At 40.4% G+C, this 26,760-nt stretch overlaps 1 protein-coding gene across 1 annotated transcript in view; it reads left to right on the top strand.

Moving 5' to 3' along the window:
- NRP1 (neuropilin 1) overlaps positions 1 to 26,760 on the top strand; it is a 112,921-nt gene that overhangs the window by 3,467 nt on the left and 82,694 nt on the right. The window contains 1 exon segment of the mRNA XM_041408384.1: positions 566 to 740. Within this exon segment, the coding sequence (XP_041264318.1) occupies positions 566 to 740 (175 nt within the window).

The raw sequence follows: 26,760 nt of genomic DNA, 5'->3' as shown, positions 1-26,760 counted from the left end.
ACCTGCCTAGATTTATAGACTGATAAAACAAAGGGAGGGTGTCCTGCTTGGATCCACCAATACAATCCCAGTGGTCAGTGACACAGACCAGACTTATCCCATAGCTGGGCAGGGGGTCAAATAGCATCTCTTAACATCTCCTCCCAGCTTTTCTTGAAACTTCACACTTAAGAAGAGTATAGTTTTTGGAGTTAATTGTGTCCCATGTATGCTTCTCAGCCAACATTAAAGCTGTTATTAAAGGGCAAGGCCTTAACACTGTAAGGGGTACTGTCGGAGTGGCGGGCTTTTTAAAAGGATACTGTTTAGAAATGGGGATGCCTTCTGCTATCTGTTGTCTCTCCAGCCATCGGATTTAAGGAATGGGGGACGGAGAGGGAGACCTCTTCCCTCCGGTAGAAAGTAGCTCAGATGCCTTTAAAAGCAGAAGGATGCTAAGTTAGCCTGGAGAAGGCTGCGGCCCCGCAGCATTCCCACGGCAGTCTGCCGGGTCCGCTGCTGCGGGCTGCGCCCGGACGCTTGCCGGGGGCACTGAGACCAGCCCGTGTGTTCGCTTCCCCCGCAGACAAGTGTGGCGACACGATCAAAATTTTAAGCCCCGGGTACCTGACGTCTCCCGGCTACCCGCAGTCCTACCACCCCAGCCAGAAGTGCGAGTGGCTGATCCAGGCGCCGGAGCCGTACCAGCGCATCATGATCAACTTCAACCCGCACTTCGACCTGGAGGACCGCGACTGCAAGTGAGTGAGCGAGAGAGCGAGAGAGAGAGAGCGCGAGCGAGAGAGAGCGAGAGAGAGAGCGAGAGAGCGAGCGCCGCCCGCGCAGCGCTGCGGAGCGCCACGGCGACACCTGCCGGCCGCCGCGGGCACTCCGCGGGCGTGCTGCGCGCCGGGGCCGAGCGGGAGGGAGCTCAGTGTGTGTGTGCGTGTCTGTCTGTCTGTCTGTCTGTGTGTGTGTGCGCGTTAAAAATGTCTTCACCGCTTTCTGAGGTTTGCAAGCTGCGTCTGAGCTGCTCCCGCCCGGCGCGCTGCGGGCGGGGGGCGGTGGCGATGCGCGGAGTGGGGGCGCGGTTGTGGTGAGGCACCGTTTGCTGGCCCGCTTGCTTTTGTAAGTCTCTTGTTTGGGTTTCAAAAAGGAGCTCCTTTTCTTTTTGTACCCCCAAGACTACAAACAGAGCATGGAAGAGACAGGCTGCTTATAAATGGGCAAATCTTCTTAACGCAGAGTTAGTCTGGCAATTACCCTCACCCTTCAAGGGGCGGTGGACTGCAGAAGTGATAGTTGTATTTCCTTATTTCTCCCTTTGCTGCTGATTTATAGCCAGTAGCTTTTCTTTCCCCTCCTCCTGCTCTCCTGTAGTGCCCTGAGAGGAGAAAGGAGGGAGCTGAGCTCCCTTTGTCCCCTGTCCTCGCATTCCCTTTGGCCACCCATTCCAAAAGTGAGAAGGAGAATCGGAACCTCCCAGAAGCTGTTCTCCACTTTTCCCCAAATCTGTAAATCTCGCAGCTTGCACAAGGCAACATATGGTCAGATCGTTCCCCTCTTCAACATGCCCTCTGAATTCAGCCAGCTTGTTGCATGAAGAAAATATTTTAGTGATTCATTATTTAAATATTTCTGGAGTATCATAGTTATTTAAATATTTCTTGTGTATCATAATTTTTTATCCCCTACTGATAACTGCAAGAGAGTTGCTGTTGATTAATGCTACCAGTCAAGATTTTCTCTGCATGTCAGAAAGATGAAACTCAATAGCCAGTGGTGTTTGGTATTTCATGGTAGTATACAGGATTTGGTCCCATAAAATGATGCTCAGTTTATCAGGAGTGCTTGTGATAGACCATGAGATGAGAGTGTTAGACTTAGGGAAAGAGTGCAACTGTACTCAAGCACTTAATTTTACTATGCATGTCTTTGTCCTATTATTTAATAAATTGATTGCTTAGATCATAATTATTGTTTTCTTAAAATGAAGTTTTTAATGATGCATTGTGGTACTTAGTTGCTTTTTTATGATATTTTACAACCACTTATAGATGAGCATTGCAGTGCAATAGTTGAGTGATAATGCAGGAAAACCCTGTGCTCGTAAAACTAAACTTTGCGAAGATGAGTTTTTACTGTGGTGTTGGAGCTGCAGCTCATATTCACACCATATGTTCACACGCTGACTTCCCATTCTTTAATTTTTAATGTCTTGTACTCAGGCAATGGTTCAGTTCTCTGTGTCTTCTTGATACGGGTTTTGCTTTCATTCTGTGGAATGCTGCTAATGCTTTAAATATTTGTCAATCTTTGCCTCTTAGAGACAAATTAGGAAATTAAATCAAGCATATTTCAGTGTCAAATCCTTTTTCTCCCTTGCTAGAACGCATGTTTTTCCAACTCTGTAAAACCAACATGGTCTTTGGCGGCAGTAAAATGGTGTACAGCTTACAATTATTTGAAGAACAAGTAATCTTTGTGGCGCAGTGTTGTGCTAAACAGTGCTAGACTGAGCTGAACTGGGTCCAGGGAAATGACTGACTCCCTCCCTCTGGTGCTTCCTTCTCAGTGTTCATTGTCCACTCTCCCCGCTGCATTATTTCTGCCCCTGAAATGGAGCCCAAAGCAGTAATGAGATGGTAGTGGGTGGAAGGAAGTCTCTCAACAGGGTTGTTTGCATTGTGTTTGCAGTGTATGATGGTGATGACTTTACCATTATTTTCTCTGTGCTGAAATACTAATTTTCTAGGCTATGCTAAATTATCAGCTGCTGCTTCATTTATATTGAAAATTGCTCTTTTTAACTTGAGAGGGATTGTATTTGTGGGGGAAAAAAACCAACAACAACAAAAAAAAACCCTTAGGACCAGAACAATTATTTCAGCAACAGGAATTTGTCAACAATCTCTGTGGTCTGAAATTTCAGCATCTACTTACAAAATTCACATTCCTTGTACTGAATATTGAATACAACAGCGATTAATGCAATAAATGTATCACAAGATTTTTTTATTTTCCAGCTAAGTACATTTTGTTTCTCTAATATGCTTAGCTTATTAGAAACCCAGTTTGCAATCTAGAAATGTGTGATTTAGGTTACAGTCTAGTTTATTGAAAGGTTTAGCACTGGAAATTAATAACCACTTAAATATGAAATGCAGATAGAAAATGAGAGATAAGGGAATTCATGTCTGGGAACAAAAAATGTCCCATACAATTAGAGTAGACTAGAGAAGATTAGCTTGCTGGCCTAGCTCCCAAAATCCTCTTTATAATGCTGTTCATTGCAACTTGGACCTTAGTTAGCATTGAAAACAGCTTTAATAACAGGGACCCCCTGAGCCCAGGAAGGGAAACATTTTGACTTTGGAAAGGTTACCTTCTTGTTCCGAAGTGCCAACAAGAAAATCAAGAGGCTTTACCTAACTTTAAAAAATATTGCTCTATATAGAGGGCTAGATGTATTGAAATGTAAAACTGGTGAAAGGTTGATTCTCTGGGGAAAATCAAAAGCAGCAGAATTAAGCACTAGCTGTTACTGAAGCTGTTCCCAGTTAGTCTCTTTGTATGTTAGGGTTTGGAATTAATTTAAGAATATGCCCTTGATTTACCTACTTATTATGCTATGCTTTAATGAATAAGTATTTCTCAAATGACTGCTAATAAAATTCATATATGTATGTTTTTCTGACAATCAGAACCATTTGAGTTGTTTTAAATTTCAAGTAAACATGGTGAAAATTCATTTTTCTCTGGAGGTATTCCAACTACTCAACTTTCACAGTTTTGAAGAATAAAGATACACAAATAATTAAAAATATGTTCATACAAGCTAGGTTCGTCTAATAAAGAATCTTCTAGACAGGACTACTGTACCAGCATTATGGAAATACTGGGTTTCGACAGGAAGTACACAAACATGTCAACCACAGATTGTTATCAAGACCATATATAATGAAAAAATTCACAGTGTCTTTTTAACATTTAACTCTAATGAGTGTTATGCCTCCTCTTCAGGAAGCCAAGAAACAGAAATTATGGTTGTACTTTAGGAGACAAGTAGTTTTTGTTTGCCATTTTGCCTTTTCTCAAGCAAGTCCCAATAATAAGCATGCATTCTTGGAGTCAGGAACATGGTTAAAATTAATAGAAGAGACAAAACATATGGCCACATATTAGTTAAAATGCTCCAGTGTTTCTTGCATGTGGTAAATGCTTTTCAGCACTTAGTGCAAGCTGTACAAGTCTCGTGTTGCTGAGGTATCCTACTGTGTAAATGCAGCCATCTTGAATCTAGTAAAACTTTATACCTAGATAATAAACAAGAATGTCACTGATACAGTGCTTTGAATTTATGGAACTTTTCCGGTTTCCCAGCAATGCACACTATCAGCATGATAATTTATAATGGTTTGTGACAAATGTTGCTGAGCAAAGAGGTGTGTGGTTACATTCAGATCAGATGTCATTATCTAGGGAGCAATAAAAATTTCACAGACACTAGGTTAAAAACATTAAGAAAATGAATGTGAAGCTTCAGAAGAAAAGGGCTTAAGAAAGGTGGAGGGTTGGGTAGAAAAAGCCCAACAGTGGTTTTCTTACTGACAAATTATTAACTTTGTTGCCAGACTTGACTGTATTATTTTACAAGGTTTTCATAGATACGCCACACAGCACTATTATTTTAATGGCTATCATTTATAGATGTAGTAAATAAATTTCATTCTTGCTTAACACTTGTGGATTATATACAACAGTGCTGCCAAATCTCTCAAAATAGAAAAATTGTCCATTTTGGAAACATTCAAGTTATAGGAGAGCTGTCATAGACAGTTGCTCTTCATATTGCATTTACTAGGGATTAGTTACACGAATGAGAGCAGACTGTATAGAAATTGTGGTCAGTTTTAGAATACAGAGAAAAAGATATCTATGTTTGTTTTTGTAGAAGAAAATGCCTCCTCCAGATCCTTGGGTAAGGAAGAAAGCATAGGTATTCAGGCCTACAGAGTGAAAGTATAGCTCCACATAACTCCCACAGACCTTAATGATGTTAGAAATTCATTCATCCATTTTACTTCTAAATAATGTCAATGGATTTATGCTACAAATCTGTAGGTATAACAAACTCAGGCTGGTAAAATAAACAGGAGCAAGCAAAATCATGGCTCAGCCTTCTTTTAGTTTCTGCATAGTTTAAGCTTTCATTTGCTTTTGTCTAAATCCTGGTTCCTGTTCTTCCATGCAGGAAGGTCTGCTTTGTGCAGGCCTCGTGCCTCGCGTTTGTTCCTTTTGTGCAGGGGCGGTTCCAAAGGCAGTCCCTTTGGGCTGAGCCGGTGGCAGTCCTTGCCCAGCTGCAGAACCACCCAGGAGTGATCCTGCTGGGCTGCCACTGGGCCTGTCAGAAGGTTTCTGCCATCAGCTGCACACAACAGCTGCTTCTTGACCGCCCCAGGGGCACCTGGAGCTGGACAGCCCTGAGCTGTTCCCACAAACTGCCCCGAGGTTTCTGGGCTCAGTGCAGCCCCGCTGCCCATGGGAGCAGTGGGAACTCTGCCCTCCACTCCCCCAGAGCTGTCTCCCATCATTCATGGTGACTGTGGGGAAGGGTTCAGCACAGACTCCCTAGGATGGCTAATGACTGTATCAGTTATTTGGATAGCAAATGTCCGTCAGAGCTTCCTAATTCCCTCTGCCTGGCCACTGTGGGGCTCAGCAGGCAGAGTGCCTGCAGCTGACAAGGCAGGATGAGCAGCACAGGAACAGAGTTGTTCAGGTCTGTGGAAGGTAGGGGTTGTGTTTGCCCACTGCTGGGCAGAGAGGTCTGAAGGAGCCAAGGCCTCTGAGCTTTCCAACAGAAATATGGCTTGACTGGCTTAGCCCTATCATCTAGCATCAGCCCTGGCCTTTTAGTGGATTTCAGCAGGACAAGGTATCCAGGAGACATGGGAATGCCCCCTCCTCACTGCTGAGGGCAGCTGGAAGGATGCCTACAGTCCCCTGCTTGCTCTGGACTGGATTCACTAATCCACCCAGCCCACAGGTGTGGAGTCACCCACCGTGGGCTGCGCTGCCCAGGCAGAGGTGGGCAGTGACCTGGACATCTCTCTGTCAAAGCCAGAGTGGGAGGTGGGCACTGACACATGGGAAGGCCATACTTGGGCTGAAGAGGCAGCATCTTATGCTTTTTGTCTCCCACAAAAATCTGTCCCTCAAGAGCTGTTTGGGGTTACCAAGAGAGAATTGGAACTACTAAAGGGATGAAGGGGCCATCCTTCATTCTATTCCTAAAACAAGAAACAAGTGGTTTTGGCTTAGTTTAAGATGAGTTGTTGCAGTAGATTGGGGGCCATGTGGTATCTCATGTTTCTGGGTGTACTTTGAGGGCATTTCTCTGCTATATATGAAGCACATGAAAAGCTTTCTCAGGGAGCACTCAGCTAGACCCAGACAGCCCTTCTGGAGACCTCTGCTGTTTTGTACCCTTCATATGGCTGCAGGAAATGTTCCTGTCAAGGAAAGGAATCAGTTCAGACCCTGTGCAGGATCAGGAAAGAAGAAAACACTTATACCCCAAAAATTTTTCTTTCACTTGAAGATTTTGCATTATGAAAGTATATATAATGTCTCTTTGCCACAAGATTCCACATGTATTTTCACATACAGATGCAAGTATTTAAAGATAAAGATGCTATTATCTTATTGTAGGGACTAAATGAGAGTTAAAAGAAGTTCGAAATTTTATTATTTTCTGATTATACAGTATAATGAAACAATTCCTTTGGTTTTTATCCAAGCATTTAACTCTAGTGAAAGTCTCTATTGTCAAACTGTTTAAAAAATTGTTAATGGTTTTAGTTTAAGTTTTCTCAGGAAAACATTATTAGGAAATCCATTACCAAAGTGCCTGGTCATAGCTGGAGAGTCTGTGCAGGACTCTGTTCAGGGCTGAGGAGTGGGATGCAGAGCCCATTATTGCACTCTGTGTATGGGTGCATCCCCTGTAACAATAAAGTCTTGAGTTAGGTCTCAGTACAGCAGCACATTCAAACTGTAAAACCAGTCATATATGGATGTTTCTATTAATCTGAACACTTAACTGTGAGGACAGTTCTGTCTAGATGTGCTACAACCAGATGCCCTTCAGACGGGAAAAATTTGAGGGTCAAATGTGGATTCCCTTAAGCCTAATCCTTCATCCTTTCTGTGAACAGAGATAAACAAATTCAGAACAAAGGTCTAAGTCCTTTCTAAAATGAAGCCCAGAGTTGCTGGATTTAGGTCTGTGAAACTCTCAATATGTTTTCAGTCAACCCCACACTGCCCTTCTCTCCACCCTCCTCTCCTGTGCTAATCTAATTGGAACAAAAACCTATGTGTTTCTGTTAGTTTCTTAGTTTCTTAATTATAGTTCATTGAAGGCTACAACATTGGATCATAATTTAATAATTATGATATAGAGATCTTTTTACAGCTAATACAAAACCAAATTAAATTATTTTCTTTTGCAGTATTTCCAAAGAATTAAATTATGTCTGAAGACTGGATATATATGCACTTACATGTATATGTCTAGGCTTATATATCACACCAAATTGCTTGGATATAGTGGATATAGGCATATTTTATGTGCACCTTTTTAGGGCTGTGCATGTATGCCTGTATTTATGTATGTGTTATAGCTTTCTTAGTTTATGTAGAAGTTCCTAAATTAAATCTACCAATTAAAGCCTGATACCCATCTTAAGGCTGATAATTAGGTATAAAGAAAAAAAGAGACAGGATTAGTTGTTCAGATCATGTTCCAAATGCCTCTTAATTGGGTGTTTGTAATCAATCCTGATTGCAAGAGGCAGTGGTTTGGCAGAATAAAGAATGAAAAAGGCTTAGCCCTACTATTCTCCTGTTACTTGACTTGGCCATAGTATTTTAGGACAGGATCCAGTGTTAAACAAGGTAATTTTGTCAGCCTTAGCAATCCTTACAAAACATCTAAAAAATATTTTCTAATGATATTTTTTCAAGCTAAGAACTCTCTCAAGCTAGAGAGTTATTTTTGCCCATAATCTTAAAAATTGTTTTCAAGTGAACCACAGGAAAGACTTTGTTCTCCTGGCCTCTATCCACCACTGACTTCGGAAATCATGTCTGAGTTCACTGTGGGTTTTTCATTGCATTGACCTTGGTACTTTTCTCACCAAGCCACAGTTTTCCATCATAAAACCACACAGCTTGGTATAATGATTATTTCTTTATCCCGAGTAACCAAACAATTTTTTAAACAGAGTGACAGATTTCCCTCTTGCACTGTGGGAAGCAAGCACCTGGCCATTTCCAAATAGACTTTTAATTAACTTCCTGAAGGAGATTTGAGAGAAGTTTAATAAGTCACCTGCCAACTTTTTGGGAGCATAGGTCATTTGCTTTTCTGTAGGAATTCACAAAAATGTGAGAATAACCCCCTTCCCAAGCCCTAAACTTCCATGGAGGAAATTGATTTTCATGGGCAGTATCAAAGGTTTTTAAAAGTGTAACTTCAGAAATCGAATTTCTGATTGTTTCTCATGCAAGGTACTGTGAAAATCTGTGATCCACAGAGCTGGTTATGAACTGTATGAACTTTATAATAATTTATTTAAACATGATCAGATTGTGCATATTTAGACTCATCTTGAAGGTTAATATCATTACAAGGGTTTTATGTAATGCTATAAAATGAAGAATTCACATGGCTCAAAAGGACCATTGAGAAAATATCTCCATATGTGGAAGAGACACCCATTTAATGTGATGATTTCACCCAGAAGAAACTATGCACATCCCAGAAGCACAATAACCAGCTGCTGTTCAGGAGAAACTGGGCAGTTGTCTGCTGCCTTCCACACTGACGTGGAATTGCAGTGGCCACACGCCCCATGCCTCCCCTAAATACAGATGGGCTGAGCCTCCCTCTGAGTGACAGCCTGGTTTAATCCCTTCCCTACGCTCCCAGCACTGGGGCCCTGTTGCACATTTGTGCTCTGGGCTGCTCCGTGCCCCCACGTGAAGACAGAGCCCCTCAGAGCTGTGGTGTGGCAGTGGGATTGGAGCACCCCACTGCAGGGGGGGCAGGACTGAGCTCACATCTCAGCCATGCCATTCTTTGAAAAAAAATATACTGGTAGTCCTTTTCCTTTTGTTTTTTTTTTTTTCTTACAACACTCTGTATTAAATTGAAAGTTGGTAACCTAGAGAAAACTAGAGCTCTGTTCACACCAGAGTGATTATTCTGCCTCGAGCTTTGAGAAATGCTCCCTCAAAGCCAAAGTTTTGCTCATTCACATAAACTGTCACACTGAACTCAATTAAAACCACAGACTCACTTGAGCAGGGCTAATGAGTAGGACATACATTTCTGGCAATACACAAGTTAATAATCGCTTTTTATAACAGTGGTTTTCAGATGTTTGCAGAGTAATTTACAGAACAGTAGAAGATTCAGCCTCAAACTTCATAGATCACCATAAATAGGTTTTTGTTCTTCTTCAGCTCTTAGGTCTTACTAGGGGAATTACAGAACAGTAGAAGATTCAGCCTCAAACTTCATAGATCACCATAAATAGGTTGTTTGTTCTTCTCCAACTCTTAGGTCTTACTAGGGGAGCAAGTTCCTAAGTGCATGAGTAACAATCAAAGTTTGCCTTCTTATGCCAATCTGTCATTAAGCCAGACAACTTCTACTGACTTTTTTCTGATGTATTCATCTGTAACAAGGAAAGCAGATCAGCAATTTAGAAAAGGTTTAGTTTGATCACCATGTAGAAATGCAGGCTACACTGCCTATTTCCATAGTGATCACACCACTTTGCCAGATGCAAAATGAGAGGCTTATATCCCTCATGCTAAAAGCCCTGCTTAGAGGAAATCCTAGGCTGTCGCTTCATTTGAGTAGCTTTAGCTAAGTCTAGAAAAATATGCAAAGGTACCTCTTAAATGAAAACTCTTATTTTTTTTTCCATGTTTCAAAGTCATCTCTATAATCGCTTTTGGGGACAGAGACATAAGATATATTAACATGGAAGGCATATGTTCTGATTGCTGAGTGTTTTTTGACATTCTCAGAAAACCCCTGGGACTTTGTGTCACAGTTCTGTAAACTTTATCTATTTGTATATTCATATCTGGGCCTAAATCCAAAACTTCTTTACATGCGTTACAGCAGATAGTTTAGGTTCATCTCCTTGTGTTCCAGATGGCAAGCAGTTAAATCAGGTACATATTTTAACCACTCCACATAGTCTAATGCTCTAATGCATTTCAAAAGTTTTCCAATGCATTCTTATAGCACATAGGCTATAAAATGTACATATATAAAATAGATACAGGACTACATTGAGCTGTAGAGCAAGTGAAGACAGCTCCACTGATGCCAGTAGAGCTGCACCTGCTAATAGCTCAAACACAAAATACCATAAGTATATTGTATTATGTTCCTTACTGGTTTCCATTTTCATTTATTCTCCACAGCTACACTAGATGATGGCCTTCCAACAGTGTAATAGTCATCTTTATCTCATTTCTCTGACATAATTTTCAAGCTTCTTATTACTGTTGAGCAGTGTAGCTAATAGTGCCCAAATTGCTTCTCATTCTTTTCATTATAGTAAGTCATTATTCAAGAAACCATCCTTTCCCACACAAATAGCTCTCCCCTAAACTAAACTTAAAACTTACCTCCAAGCACCAGTCTCACCATTTGCCAATTAGACTCCTTCTACTGGCTATTACATTTATACCTTGCACATTTTTACACTTTTTTTACTAACTGTACCTGTGTACTCCTTGGAATTTTAATCTTTGTCTTCTAAGCCTAGTCTTCATGCACTCATTTTTGGACCAATTTAATGATTTCAATTAAAGTTTTGTTTATGTATAGTTAAAACAATTCAGCATGCACTGGGGGATACATATATTCTAGTATAAAGGTGTCTAATGTCAGTATTTTCCCAGAATAAACCTTGCTAATGTCAGTGGTTTGCAGCAAACACTGTCCTGCTTTACCTAGAAAGGTTTCTAGGTAAGGGTTTCTATCTATAAAGGTTTCTAACTGGTGAAGTTATAGTGCCTGTAAAAACAATGTACAAACCTACTTCTGTGTGACATAACTAGTCACTGCGGCTAGCAGAGGATTTGGGATCCCATATGAGCTACATTTGGCAGCAAAAGTTAATTGGACTGCCTTACTGAATGTAAGTTGCAAATTGCAATGTAGACGTAGATGTGCATATTGAGGGCCTTCCTGACACATCCATTTTCTCCCAGCTTTTAGTCTTCAAACAAAAGCTTAGCCAAAGTGTCTAAGCTAAGCAGTTCCTCTGCCTGCTGTAACTTGTGCTTTCCAGGAAGGGTTTTTTTGCACTTGTGTTACTAGGCAGCTACATGAATTACTGTGGTATGACCTTCAAGCACCTGACTTACTCCATGGAAATTATCCATATGCACACTGTCACCCTGTGATCTTCTGTATGACATGCAAGTTTCTCAGTTGTTCCTCCCCCACACCTGAAATTACAAAGTAAAAACATGCTCATAGGTGTAACCACAGCTCATCTGATGCTCTGAAATCAAACTCTGAGTACTCTGAAAATAAGTATCAGATCACCAGGTAACTTTTGCATGTCTCCATATGCTCAGCATAGAAAAGAAAATAAATCCTTCCTTTCAACATCCCAGCTTTAGCTCTTTCTCGTCTGAGAAATACCAGATAATTTTGATTTAAATATGTAAAGAAAGAAAGCTGTTTTTCATGGAATATATTCCTAATTTGTTTAAAGATCATTCCATTGAACTTAGTAGAACCCCAGTGATTTATATCAGCTGAGTGAGGAGCTGACTCTACACTTCCACAGCTCCCTAGAAATTCTGAGAAGAAAGGTCAGTGTTGTAGCTGAACAAATGTTAACTCAGAGTGAAGGCACTTAAAGTTTTGCCATTCATCAGGTTTGCACTTTAATACTTAGACCAAATGGGTAGCTTCTTAAAAGTAGATGAAATAAAGACAAAAGTAATTCTGTGTGTGTACAAAACTCTTTTTCCATTAACATCTTAAAAAACACAGGATTGGATGCTGTGGTACTGTGACTGTTTATAGTGATAACTCTCTCCTACTGCTTGATCTTGGGACAGTCAATCATCACTTTGTGCCTCTGTTTCCTTAGAGAGCGTAATATTTCTCTGTTTTTCATATATCTGAGGATGTGCTTATTAGTGTTTGCAAAACCCTTAGAGACTGCTGGTGGAGATGTAAAGCAGTATAATAGTAATTTTCCATTGTTTTGTGGTGTTCATCTTCTAGCTGTTAATTTTTTTAACAATATACTGCTATGTAAAAATGCATGTGCCAATCTTCTAACGTTCAGAGAGAAGTGTTATCCAAACAAAAATAAAGAATAGGGCTCATGCTCACAAGAGACACATTATCTCTGATGAGGAGAATCTGTAACAGACATGGCACTAAGTCAAAACTGTGCAGCAAACAGCATCCAAATGCAAGCAATTTCAGATGTGTGCATATTGCCAGTACAAAACCAGGCCATTCTGCAAATGCAGAGTCCCCCAAGGAGCAGTGAACCTCACAGCAGCAGCACTAATGGCTGCCTTCTCATGTGCAGCAGGGGAAAGCAGCACTTTAGAGCCGCCTTGGGCAGCTGTTAAGTTATTCATTCTTAACTTACTTATATAAAGCTGTTATTGGGTGGAAGCAGATGACACAGAAGATTTTGGACCTGTTCTGTCAGCTGTGGAGGGAGCATTCCCCATTCCTGCACACAGGAAACTCTGACTTCCTCCAAGTCAATGGCAAAATTTCTCCCCATTCTTGCCCTCAGGGTGAAATTCTGACTTCTTCCAAGTCAATGGAAAAATTTCTCCCCAGTCTTGCTTGGACTGAAAAAAAATTATTTTAGGCCCCAGAAAACCCTTTTCTGAAGAGCACTTTAGTGGTGCCAGTGTCTCTTGTAGGATTTTTTTTCAGTTTGGACATTATTTTCCTTTCAATACACACTATTCAAAGGCATTTGTACTGCTAGAAAAATAATGAAATAAAATCAAAAAACAACCAATCACAAGCAAAGCCAAAAAACATTCCACAATCATTTTGTGTTGTTGGAGTACATGTGATGCACGAGGTACTGTGCTGGTCATCTGCCTTGTTTCTTAACCTCCTTTCAGAACATTTTAGGCTGGTTTATGATTTGCTTGTTCCACTTGATGGCTTGTCCTTCCCTATCTCCTCTCTACAGCTGATGTGAAAACTCAGACTCTGCTCAATAAAATGCAGCAGTTCCCTTTATCAGTTTTGTCCACTCCAAATTTTGGACATCATAAGTCAGGCCTCAAAAAATTGCGAAACTTTATAAAAATCCTTGTATCTCAAAAATTACTACTGGTTCCCGTTTCATTTTTTATCAAGTATATTTTGGGTGCTTTCCTCTGCCATAAATGAGAAGTTTGGCAATACCACGATATCAACAGCTGATGCTTTAAAATATTCAACCAAACTTCATGCTACTCATGCTAAAAATAATAAGAGCTGGTAAGGCTAGATTCTTCCTAAAGTCACAACTTCCTGATGCTTTTGCTGTTCTCTGTCATAGCCCTGAAACTCCCACTGAAGGGAAGATTTATAGAAGAAGAATAGAACCAAAAGGAAATTGAAGTGTTAATTTGTATTGATTTCACTGCATGACTACGTTTCTTCACAGCTGACTGTATGATCAAAATTTACAGAAATCAAAATTCATCCCAGAAAAAAAATACCTCTCAGTTTACCATCCTTTTCTCTGAGAACACATGAAGTAGCATTAGGAGTCGAATCGTTATAGTGGCTACATATTTGCTTGACTTCAAAGCCAGATTACACCAATGAGAAAAAGTTTGATTGAAAGCCATTAAATACCAGGACATGACTTTTGGCTCAGGAAGAACCTGATCTGAAAATTGCTGGCATGGTTGGTAGAAAGTCACACTGGCTGCTTCAGGATCCTTTCCCTGTGCACAGCTGTCCTCTGCCAGTCCTGCTTTCGATAAATGAGGTGCACTGACACAGAAGAAACTTGCCTCTGCCATGGCTTTTTATGTGTTTTGTGGCTTATGTTTGCAGGGGATTGTTCTCATTCAGATATTACACAAAAATATGGGGCAAAGCGCTAACACTGACATTAAGGGGCTCATCCTGCACTTAACTATACCATTTTTTTGCCAGCATGTTTCTAGTGAAGTAAATGAAGTTGTGGCCAACCACTTTGTATTTCCTTAATGGTTTGGATCCTTCCCTGCTGCAGTTACAATAACTGCAGTGGGTCTAATCTGATGTGCACAAGCTGAGAAGTGGATACTTAGCTCTAAACTCAGGGGCTGTTCTGAAGACAAAACTAATTTTTTGAAACGTTTTTATAAACTCAAGGAAATCTTAATGTCTTTATTCTGTTATTGCTTTACAATAATAGTCCCAAACTGGCCTGGGAGCCATTACTCAGTGAGCACTGGCCCCTTGGAAGGTTTCAACTTGTCAAGTTTAGCCATTTTTTGAATGCACAGAGGAAGTCATTAAGGCACATCAGGCTGCTGATTGCTATTAAACTCTGCAGAGACTTCTGTGCAAAAATCAATGCCATAACAGGGCTACAAGAATTTAAGAGGTGGGAAAAGCATTTCTTTACCCTCTGGTAACTCAAAAATGGATTAATAGACTTTGTGAAACTTAAAAAAAAAATCACCTCTAAGCTAGGGGCCAAATGTAAACCTCTGTGTCAAAATAATACAGCTCAGAAAGATCCAAACATGTGAAAATGGGTTTATAATGGAACTGTCACTGCTGTAACCTCAATTGTATGTTTCTGTGCTGGGGAAATCTCACACATCTGCACATCTACGCATGCACGTGCTTATTTATGGCAACCCAAGGAATACCTTTTTTTGCTGTATTGCCACTAAGGAACCCAGAGGGAAAATGCTTTTTTAGTAAGGTATGATCTTAGATAGCTTTTGGCAGGAAAGTACAACAAGAATTTTCCAGATGAGTTCCATCTCAGCATCAGAGAAAGTGTTATTTAGATGACTGGCTGGTTTTGACTGGGGTGGGGCAACTGCACTGAAAAATGCAATATGGTTGCAACAATTGCTAACAGTTGAAGACTTTTGTAGAAAATATCTTTATCATGGGAAAAACTAGTTTAAATCACATTAGGAAGTTTTATTGTAAACATATATTGTATAAACCTGGCAAAGTCCATTGTCTGACTCTGGAATGTCTTAAATTCCAACTGTTCAATTCTCTTCCCCCACAAAGCAAAAGGGAAGCATTCAATTCAATTTTTGTCATGAATTTCATTTGAATTGTGATGATAAAATGATGAAACATTTATTCAATTTGATTTTTTTTATTACTATTCTTATATGAAAATAAAATTTTACTGAGTTGTATTAGATTTTTTTCACCCTATCCTAGGAATATTTGGGTTGGAAGGGTCTAGGAGGTCACCTCATTCAACTTACTAATCAAAGAAATTGCATTTTATTTAATGCAAAAGATAAAATTAAGCAATCTGTGTCAACCAAATATTTGTTTCCATAAAAACAACGATCTAATTATGGTCTTTCAGAGCCTTTATTTCACTGACTATCCCAGCCTTTCTGCTTAAGTCAATACTAGTTTGTCACTAGTTCTGCCTATTAGTTTTAAAATTTTAGATTTAATGTTTTTATTGAAAAGAAGGTTCCCTTCTGGTTTTCTTTTTAAAATACATGGAAGTGTCATGTAGGGTTGGCCTTCCCTAGGAGGGGGCTGAGGGAAGCACATCCCTGCACAGCAGTTGCAGGGCCCTGCTGGGTCATGGTCCGTCCCCTCAGCTAAGCCCAGAAAAGACTTTTTAAAAGAAAGAACATGAAGATGAGACCCCTCAGTGTTATGGCTCAAGGCAGGAAGGACATAGGACCAAAAATACCCAGCTTTGGTCCAGGTGGAGGCAAGTTTTTCCCAAAGCTCTTCAGGGCTGCAGCTGCCTGACAATGTCCACCCTGCACTGAAGAATCACCACTGTACATGGCAAGAGCATTTGGTCATGGCTGCAGCCATCAAGGCAAACCCTCCCAAAGTATCTGGAACCAAGACTGAGATCTGGAGAAAAGGATCAAAAATAGGCTTTCTCTTAAGGACTGTATCAAGCACAGTCAATGGAAAAGCTTTTAGCAAATGAGTTGTTAAAGCCTGTTGTAGTGTGTATGGTCTGGACCAGCTGCAGCGAGGGGGCAGATTGTGGACCATTGCCCCAGCATGGTGCTGGGGAAGGAGGCTCCTACATTCTCATTATAGCAGGGGAAAATCCACTTTTCATGCATGGATAATTTAGAAGTTATGAATCAGCCTGTTGTTTTTATTTCAGCAGAGTACAGACAAGAGTTGTGCAAAATGAGGCTGCTGCCTGTCTGTCAGGCAGCTGTAGTTTTTTACCCTGCAGCTTCTTTTAATGTGCATTCTTGGCAAATTCTGAAGAGAAGCAGTCACAACTGTGCACACAGACGTTAGAGCAGATCTCATTCCCTTGCCATTGAGCCAGGGACTTGACTCATGCATCGTCCTGTGTCTGACGCAGGCATTAAGCACCCTGACCCAGTAACCAGAAAACTGTATTGGTGTCTAAGTTAAAAGGCACTCTAAAAATATGCTCTTGATTCATCTGTTTTTGAAAAGAGATTAATATATTCTTGCAGTGTATCTGCTTTTCCCAGGTGTTAAATAGACCGTTTGCTGTCTGCTGTCCTTAGGGTTTTTTGAAGTAGGTGTTAAAGGCTATTCCAGACTAGCTCTACAGGGTTTTAAGGCATGAGAGACAGTTACCTGCCAAAAAGTGCCCATCTCTCTCAAATAATTAGCAATTATCTGTCAAAAAAGCTTCTGAGCTGACTACAGTGAGAAAAATACTTTTTATCTTTGGCTTTTTTGACTCCTTCCCTCTCCTCTTCGCCTCCCTCCCACCTTTCCCCTAGCATTTTTTTGGGCAGCCTTTTCCAAAGGAAACACTGATGAAAGTATCTTTCAGTGCCTGAGCATTCCCTTGGACACCTCCTCCCTGTCCACCCCCGAGATTGCAGGAGATGTCTGCCTTTGTACACACCATGTCAGCGTCCTGCAGAGACATTTTATGTTCGTTGTTTCTCCAAAATAAATAAGAGCAGCACGGACCATGCAAACTGGCTGTAGATGTCCCATTGCTAATAACACAGCTATGTTGGTAATTGCTAATAATGATGCAGTGTTTCAGCATGGGAACACTCTCCTAGCTGCAATGTGCATTGGGCTTGGAATAGAGCGACACAGATGGTAACATTATTGCATATTTCTTTGTAGAAGAAGTTGAAATTTTGCTGTGGGAAATAAAAAAAAACAACATTCCTACATTTTGTTCCAATTATTTCTTTAATATTAGCAGCACTGGCATGCTTGATCTGTGAACTGTGTCAGTGCCACCTAAGGAAACACCAGGAAGAGTCTGCAAAGTGAGGAGAAGCAATTGTTTCCACTTAGCAAAGGAAGCACTTAGATGCTATTTGACAGAATTGCATTTGCCTTCTTTGGCAAGAATGACCCATTTTGATCACACGCAACAGCCACGCAACATCCAATTTGCAATAAATCAGACTTAAACATTTCTGTAGCTCCTAGACTGATTCTGGACTCTTGTCTCATGTACCAGAGCTCCCACATCTGTACCTCAGTTGTCCGGGAGTTCTTCACTGCATTTTGCAGGCCACAAACAGCAGGAACACATGGTTTGTGGGCCAACTTCTAGATTTCAGCTTCCTTTGATGCCTGCAAACTACGTGCTCCTCTGGGAATGCCTGACATCCTCCCTGCTTGCATGCACAACCACTTCAGCACCCCAGTGAGTCCCAGCCCGTGGAAGCACACAGTGCTACTTTGGCCCGACTGCAGCACGTTTCCTTTGGAAGGTGTTTGGAGAGCTGTGGCAGCATGTCAAAGATAAGAGAGGCAGGAATTGGTTGTATTTGCCAAGCGCCTGCCTTTGTTGGCTCTGTCCACAGGAGCAGCTACCCTCACTTTTGAACTCTCCGATCTTGCTGCACGTTCATCCACAAAAATTGCTAGCTCACCCGGAGCCAGAGTGTCAGGACCAGAGTTGTCCTTCCTGCAAGATTAGGTCATATCATTAGATCAAAGTCCTATTATGCCATTTTACACCACGTGGATGCAGCACCAGCCAAGTTTCAAGTCCCAAGCACAGGTGTCTAGTAACTGTATGCTGCACACATGAAAATTAGAGCCATAAGCCAAACTTAGAAGCTAAATTTCCTGTATTTCCCCTATGTTACGCCTTTCTCATCCACACTTATAACTGCATTTCCAACTTAGATTTCAGAAGAGCACTGCTAATGTCTGAAACTATCCTACCTGTTGTTCCTTTGCAAATTTTTCTCTTCATCTGGCAATTCAAAACTGCTCTTAATGAGGCCCTTTTAAACAGCTGAGAAACAGTGATCTGCCAAAGAGGCTTTTTCCTGGCAAAAGGAGTGCTGCCCAGTATTAATTTCGTTGTAGAGGGAACATGTAGTAGACAACAGTGTTGGCACATGGGTAGGAAATAAACAAGGTATTTTGCTGCAGAGTTGTTGTGTAGATAGAAGTGCAAGGCATAAGCAGGAATGATAAGTAAGTATCATTTAAAAACAATCATGAGGAAAATTATAAAAAAGCATCAAAACCCATATAATTTCACCTAATTCATCTTCCAAAAAACGTGTGTGTCCTCTAATCTGGATATGTGGGTTTTTTCTATGGCTTGTAGAACAAAAATAAATCCCACCTTAAGACTGATCACCAGGATAAATCATTCTTTCCAGGTGCCTTTATCTCTCTCCCCAGACTACCAAGGGATAACTAGCTCAGAGTATCTCCCTGGGTTTTAGACAACTATTATAAGGTGAAATAAATTCCACTCAAAATCCTCAGAAATGGCTGCCCTAAGTGGACAGGAAAGCTGGCAGACTTAGATAGCCGCTAGAATTCATTTCTGTCATGGCAGGCACAGAGCTGATTGCCAAGGTTGGTACAGTATTGCCCATGTCAATGAAGTTAAAAAAATATTTCTGCTGCTTTGAAATTTTTTGTTGTGTTTAATGCACAAGTGGCACAATTTGTTTACAAGTGAAAATTAAAACAGAGAATGAGCACGAGACCTTTATGTTCTGCACTTATGAAAGTAGATTTTCTTCAAGAACTGAACCAGTTGTGTTGCACTGTATCACAGGTTGAAGATAGTGTCGGATGGTGTTTGCTCAGGCAGTGTTACCTGCAGCCCCCGTGGCTTGGCTCAAAGCCTGCGGGAGTCTGGTGGGACAGGCTGACAGACCTGTGCTCGCTGGGCTGTGGCGTTCAGTCACTCCTGCAGAGCACAGGCACTGCAGGAGCACAGGGGTCAGCAGTCAGACATCTCCTGCAGCAATGATACTTGGTGTAGGACACAGTGATATGAGCAACATCCCTGAAGTGGAAGGCAATGGAAAGAAAAATACTGGAGTGTAAGTGCACATAACACAGGCTGCGTAATTCAACAAATGTCATTAATTCACTTAGCCTTCCTCATTCTTCTCTCAGCACACGCTCAGTCCTGTTTGACATATGCTTGAATCCTGCTTGATATAACGTAGCCAACTTACAATTAAGCACATGCTTAGTAATGTGCCTGAATTAAGGCCCGAAACATTCCTGCTTTAACACATGGACAAGACTGTTTCCATTAAGATGGAGCACTGCACGCTAGGATTTGTAATCAGTACAGACCACACCACATGGACGACGAAGCACTATGAAATGCTTCTGTTCAGAAGTCTGTTCATGTGCATCCATTTGGGTCTGAGCTCAAAACTCTTTTTTTAATCAGGGTCAAAGCAATGACTGTCTTAGACCAATTTATGAAGCCCAGATCCTGAAGATCCTGTTGCTTTCAAAACTCCCACAGGCTTGAAACGTGCAAACTGGATGCAGTTCATGGATTCCTGGCATATGGTCAGGGCAGTGTCCTTAAGTTTGTGATGTTTTGCTAAACTGTAGTAAGAGGTTCTGTTTAAAATTCAGGAAAAACACAGGACACTTACAGTATCACTTACAGTCTGATTTGTTGTCTCTACCTTATGTAACTAAAATAGGGTGGACTGGAACACCAATAGGTTAAGCAGTAATGACGCCAGTAATTTCTTTTGCTGAGACTTTAGTCTGGCTAGGGACACAATGTTAATCTGGGATTGTTTCTCTTTTTCCTTAAATAATATTTTTATTGAGCAAGAAGCGGATGTCAGAATGGCCTTTTGATCAGCTAAAAACAACAGTGCCTCTAAGGGAATCTTTCCTGTTTACTGTATGCTGCTGCATTTGAAAAATGCTAGCCTACGGTACAGCAAGACTCCTTAACATACAAGAAGCAGGGCAAAACAGGATGAGGCCAAAATGGGAACTGTATATCACAGGAACTTGGAAAGACAGGAAGTTACAAAAGAAGTAGAAATTCTTGATTAAAAGTGTAATTGTACCAACTTGTACAAGAGGATAATGACTTTCAAATGTCAGCCTTTGCGCCTGTTCATAATGATAAAGCTATTAAAGCATATGTACTGTTCTTAATTCCATTTCTCATGGCAAGTTATAGGATCTATAACTATTCTGTCCACTAAAATCCAGAGTATTTCTTCAGTTGTGTGTTCAAACAGTAGATTAAAAGGAGTGCTACCTAAAGCAGAGCCAGCCAGGACTGCTGCACAGTAGTTTAAACTGCATTGGAGATTCTGTTACAAGACCCTATTTTCAAGGGTTTAAATATCAGCCACAAAAATTCACTCCCAGGATTAAAGTCAGGCAATGAGTGAATATTTAAAACCAAATTATTAAAATAAAAAGGCATAATTTTTACACTTTAGAAGTTTCGTGCGTAAAAAAAAGAATAAGCTTTTCAAATATTTTTCATAGATCTGTGACTGAAAAGTAGATCTACTTTAAAAATTACCTCAGTAAGAAATTAACCCTCAAAGCAGTCAGTGGTTTTGTTATTTCACAAAATCTGTCCTCGCAGAGATAGTCACAAAAAGTTGCACTATTGAGCTTGGTCCAACTCTGGCTTGCAAATGGAAAAACCTCATTTGTATCAGTGAGAATTAGATCAATGCTAACTTCCTCCTCAGGAAGTTGAACTCTGGAAGAAAAACTAAAAGCTCAGTTTTACGACTGCTATGCTTGTTAAAATTGTCACCTATAATATCAGCAAAGTTACCTCCAAAGGGAGGAAGACAAACACTGTGCTGGTGTCACCACGGGTGCCTCAGCCTTACCAGCATTTCAGTCAAAGTGTCACTCAGTGCTCCGGATCCCAGGCTGTGGGATGGTGCTGCTTCCAGACCAAAGCTGCTAATAACAGGTTCACATGAAAACAGGAAAGCTATAGAATAAATTGCCATTATGAGATGGTTCAGTGTTTTTGGTGAGAAGATGCTATTGGCAAATTCTGCAACAGCTTCTGCAAATCTTACCCAGCAAGTGATATTTATGGACTGTTTACAAGATTTTCACCTATGGTGTTTTAAAGAGGTTTGTGACTTTTATGCTCATCCATCCAGTTCACTTCTTTTGCCAAAAACCCGCTCCAAAGGTCAACTATGTTCTGTCTGTCTCAGCAACTCCAGGTCTAGGGAAAATGCTGAATGTAATCTCAGCATGAAGTAGTTATACAAATTTGCTTTTAAACATGGTAGAGATGGTTTTGTGTCTTGTTCTCATATATCTTAGACTTTGTGTCTCTTGGCTTTATACATCATTTAGATGAGAACACTGTTTAGCACCTCTTTCACATTCAAATGATGTATTTGTGCTCTTTTGTGTGGAAATGTCTGTATATTTTCAACACTTCTCAGTTCATGTGAAAGCAGACAGGAATAAACCAAGGAGACAAAGATTATGTCAAAGTGGCTGAATAATACTGAAATGATCATGATGTATCTATTCTTCTTTTCAAAATCTTCAGAATAAACCCTTTTTTCCAGTTCCAGCTTTCAAGCAGTGGAAGGAAATTTATTTCTAACCTCTTCTAACCTGACACTCTGCTCTTGGTGTTGGGTTCCCAGCTCTGACTCTTCTCTTCTGTTGCAGCTTATTCATGCCTGGAGGCCAAACCCTAATACTACCTTTTCCTCCTTACCTGACAGCAGAACAAAATACCTTCTCCTTTTTTTACTGTATCTTATCCATATAACTGAATAGATCCCACACTTAGTAATAAATTGCAGGTGAATTTATGCAAACACAGCTGCTCTCATTTGATTGATTCATTTTGCAGGTAAAAAGCATGCTTGCACACAGGGAAGTCACAGATCAGCTTTTTTATGTATATTCTAAAAGTCACTGTAGCTGGGAGGCATTAGGTACCTCAGAGTTATATTTCCTGTGTCTTGGTTTAACCTGACAGGTAGCTAAATGCCCCACAGCTGCTTGTTTGGTCCTCCTCCCACCCAGTGGGATGGGGGAGAGAATGTGGGACAAAAAATAATACAATTTGTGAGTTGAGCTGAAGACAGTTTAATAGGAGAGAAGTGGGTAATAACAATAACAGTGATAGTAATGTACAAAACAAGTGATGCACATTGCAGTTGCTCACCATCCACTGACCAATGCCCAGCCAAGTTCATGCAGCCACTGGCCAACTTTCACTATAGTTTAAACTGAAACCACTGTATGGTCTGGAATATGCTTTTGGTCAGCTGGGGTCAGCTGTCTCAGCTGTGTCTCTTCCCAGTTCTTGTACCCCCAGCCTACTGCCTTGTCAGGTGATGTGAGAAGCTGAAAGTAAGTAAACACTGTGAAAACACTGTTTGGTATAAGCACAGCTCAAGAGCAACTGAAAGACATATCACTGTTATCAATATAATTTTTTGCTTAAATTCAAAATACAGCACTGTACTACCCACTAGGAAGAATATTAACTCTATTACGGTCAAAGCTGGGACACTGTAGAAGACCAGCTATAAAAATTCAACCAATACTTGAATAGTTGAATATCTCATTCACAAAAGCAATATGATTACAGAGAAACTATTATTTGTATAATGCTTGATTTGTGATACATGTGTATAATCAATTGCAAATTATGTGCTTTTCAAACATCTGCTGCAGTTTATTGTGAGTCTATTAGAGGATATCTTATATCCAGTAAGAAATGATGTGTAAGAAATCCATTGCCTCTTTTCTGTCAGGAGAGCCCTGTAATTCAAACAGAGGCTGTCTATCTTCTTTTTTATATCAGTCTCCTAGATTTAAGGATCTTAGGCTTCCTGCTGAACTATCATGAAAATACATTCATGATGTTTTCCTGACTGCCATAATTAACCTGTTTTTTGACCAAAGGGCAAAGCACCTGTACAGTATGTGAAAACTGGCACAGCTTTAAAACAGGCACTGGTTCAAAGTCATGAATAATGTTCTTAGAAAAATAAAATCCATGTCTTCAAGTCAAAATCACAAAATTCTTATTTTCATCAGCTACCTGGTAATATCACAAGCACTATTTCTTTTAGGAATACAACCCAGGAGTACAGATTTCCTTTGCTCTTAGGAGTCTGGCATACCTGCTTCAAAAGCCAGATATCTGGCTGCTCATAGGATACACCGGGAGGTTTGCACTTTCTGGTCTTATGTGAGTTTTGTCAAACCACCACAGTTTATGAATTCCGCATTCTTCACTCAGGGAATTCCACAATTCAGCTGCAAGGTAGAAAAGCCGCTATTAAATATACTAGGAGGACTTGCCTTGAGCTAAACCTCACTGGGTTAAATTGCCTCCACTAAAACTAATGAAGCTATGTCAGTTTTCAGCTTTGGTGGAGCTGGAGTGGTGGGACAGGACAGGATGCACATCCTGCAAGCAGGACCAGAAAAGCTCTGTGAGAAAGACTTGAACATATTTTCCAAATGCAGATTTCATATTCTCTTTATGAGCTGAGATTCTCCACTCAGTATCATCTTTTCCCCTCCTGGCAGCATCACCTTTGTGCTACCATGCACTCTGCTACCAAAATCTGAAGAGTTTGACTAGATGCCAGAGAGGAGAGTGTGGTTGCAGAGTGTAGATTTTTTGGGTTCTCTGTTGGGTAAGATGTCTATCATGATCCTCTGCCCAGGACAGTTGTTGCATGTCTCTGTTGGGGGTCCTGGTCTCAGACACAGGGCAGAGTGCTGGGCGTGTTTTTCCTTTTTATTTTCTTCTCAGCCTGGAAAAAGTTCTGTTCTCTCTGTGGGAATTTAACTTATGTAGAGACTGTGGGATTGGGGCTGCAGCTTACTCTGTTATACCTAATTAACCCTGGGAATTAATTTCCACAACACAGAACTAGGCCAAGTATATAGGTAGCTTTACAAAAGAAAATTAGGGATTTTCAATGAAGACATGGAATATCCACAATTACATTTCATATGATACAAAATAATTAAGGGATATAAGCCATAATGGTTCATGGCACAATCCAAGTTCTAACAGATGGGGATACGATAAAATTTACCCATGGGAAAGTGATTTTGTAATTGTAGAGGTGGGTGTATTCCATTTACTTCTGTATTTATTTTAGATGAATGTTTATATTTGTATAAACATTAAGGAACAGCATCATTCTATAACCTCTGGGTATTTTTACCATTTCTTTAAAATACAGTAGTAATTGCTGCATACTTCTTACAGAATAAAAGGAAAAAAATTAAAACTCTTGGTTTTCCCACCCACACATTTCTCTTCATATATCCCAGCCCTCAGACTACCCCTCCCTCTGCAAAAGCCTGGGAAAAGATTCACAAGCACATGTGAAAAATGATAGTTTCACATGGCTGTAGTAGGTTCACATCCTTATTATGTAAATGAGTGGTTTTGGTTTGGGCGTCTCTTTTGTGGTTTTTGTGCAGATGGTTAAATGCTTAAAGACAGTGGGCCAAATTGTTCCTACTGGAATTTCACTGGCTTTGGCTAAACTACACCAGGAATCGAAATGGGCCATGGAACCAAAATCTATTTTTGCATATAATGAAATAGTCAAATGGGTAATGGGATTGCTGCACAGTAGCAGAAAGGAAGAAGCAGCCACGAGGAGATTTCCCTTTGTCTTTGGTAACTAATGAAGTACCTGGAGAACAACAGATCTGAGAAGCTTCACTTTGCTCCTGTGATCTGCACTTCCTCCAGCCAGGTAAGCACAGAGCTGTGTGTGCTGGAGACTGATTAATTAGCCCAAGACAGTTGTAAAATCGTTAGGAAACAAGTGGTGTCTGTTTTCTTCTGCACAGGATGCCAAGAGATGTATTTAAAGTGTGAGAGTCAAAGGTCAGTTTGACATCATGTACTCTAAGAAAGAGCCCTTGCTTAGATCCCTGTTTCATGTTAGAAATGCTGTCTGTAAGCCGTGAAGTAATTCTACTTGATAAGAGAAGGAGTAGGATTAATCTGAAGCAAGGAAAATTTAGGTTAAATATTATGAAAAATGTTGTAACTGTGAGATCACTTAAACAAAGTAGCAGGCTGTCAGGGGAGACAGTCAAGGCTGCAAGTGACACTTTTCTATCAGTGCTGATTGGGAGAATAATTAATAAGCATTTCCCTGTGAAGGGGGAGTGGCACCCGGCTTCCCCAGAGCCTTCTGCCAAACCAAAGGAGCCGACGGATCTCACAGATATGCTTGGAGCTAATGCTTATGTACAGATAAAATGGAGCTTTCTGAAAGGACTTTTACAACCTCTTCTCAGCTTGTGTTACAAATTCTAAATGTAAATTGAATGCAAATGCCTTGAGCTGTTGCCACAAAGCAATTTACAATCTCCTATGCTAAATCTGAGCCACTGGAAATATAAGGGTCCATAGTAATGCTTCATGTAATTCTTTAGAAACTAATTGGGTTACAACAGGAAAAAGGTCTGCTCTCAATCTCTGTGATTTCTCATGCCTATTTCATTTTTTTTTTCACAAAATTCTTGTTATAATTCAATATCTCTACATTTTTAAGCAATGTCTTCCTCTATTGAAGTTAATGATCATGTTGACATTGCATTCAGTGAGAAAATAGGTAAGTTAGATGCGTGGCTCAAGTTCTAAACATTCAGCTAAGTTTTTTATCCTCAAATTGTTCAGGTTTATCTACTCTCACTGAACCAGTGATAATATGGTATCTTTCTGTCTTTGTTCTGGAAAGATAAAATTTGTCATTTCCTAGCATCATATCCAAGTGCAGCAAATTGCAAAACAAACCCTTCTGCATGATTTTGGGGATTCAGTGAGTATTATGTTGATTTTCAAAATCAGATTATCGGTCCCTAATTTGTGCCAACAAAATTGTCAAATCTTCTTAACAAAGGGCCTAAGAATTATTGCCTTGATAATAACAGAAAATCTGAACTGGGCAGTTTTATAAATTGGCCCATGTCTAAAATCTTTAGTAAAGGTTGTTCTCCACCATCTCCAGCGGAGCAGTGTTTCATAAAGGCAAACATTCATTTTGTCCACTAACAGGGGTTTTGGCAAAGTGAAGGGGGCATAGGCAACATGGCATTTAATCCATAGCTTTCTGTCTACTGCACCCTACAGAGCCACAACCCAGGCAACCAGAAGAAAGAGATCAAAAGGCTTTAAAAACGTCAGGCAGCAGGATCTCATTTAAATTATTAGGTGAGATGCCCTCTTGGGTTTGACAATAGCAAAACATACC

This window comes from Onychostruthus taczanowskii, unplaced genomic scaffold (assembly GCF_017590055.1).
Source record: "Onychostruthus taczanowskii isolate IOZ18803 unplaced genomic scaffold, ASM1759005v1 scaffold3, whole genome shotgun sequence".
Taxonomy (NCBI): Eukaryota; Metazoa; Chordata; class Aves; order Passeriformes; family Passeridae; genus Onychostruthus; species Onychostruthus taczanowskii.
Note: the sequence above shows the minus strand (reverse complement) of the source record. Positions and strands in the feature narration are given on the sequence as shown.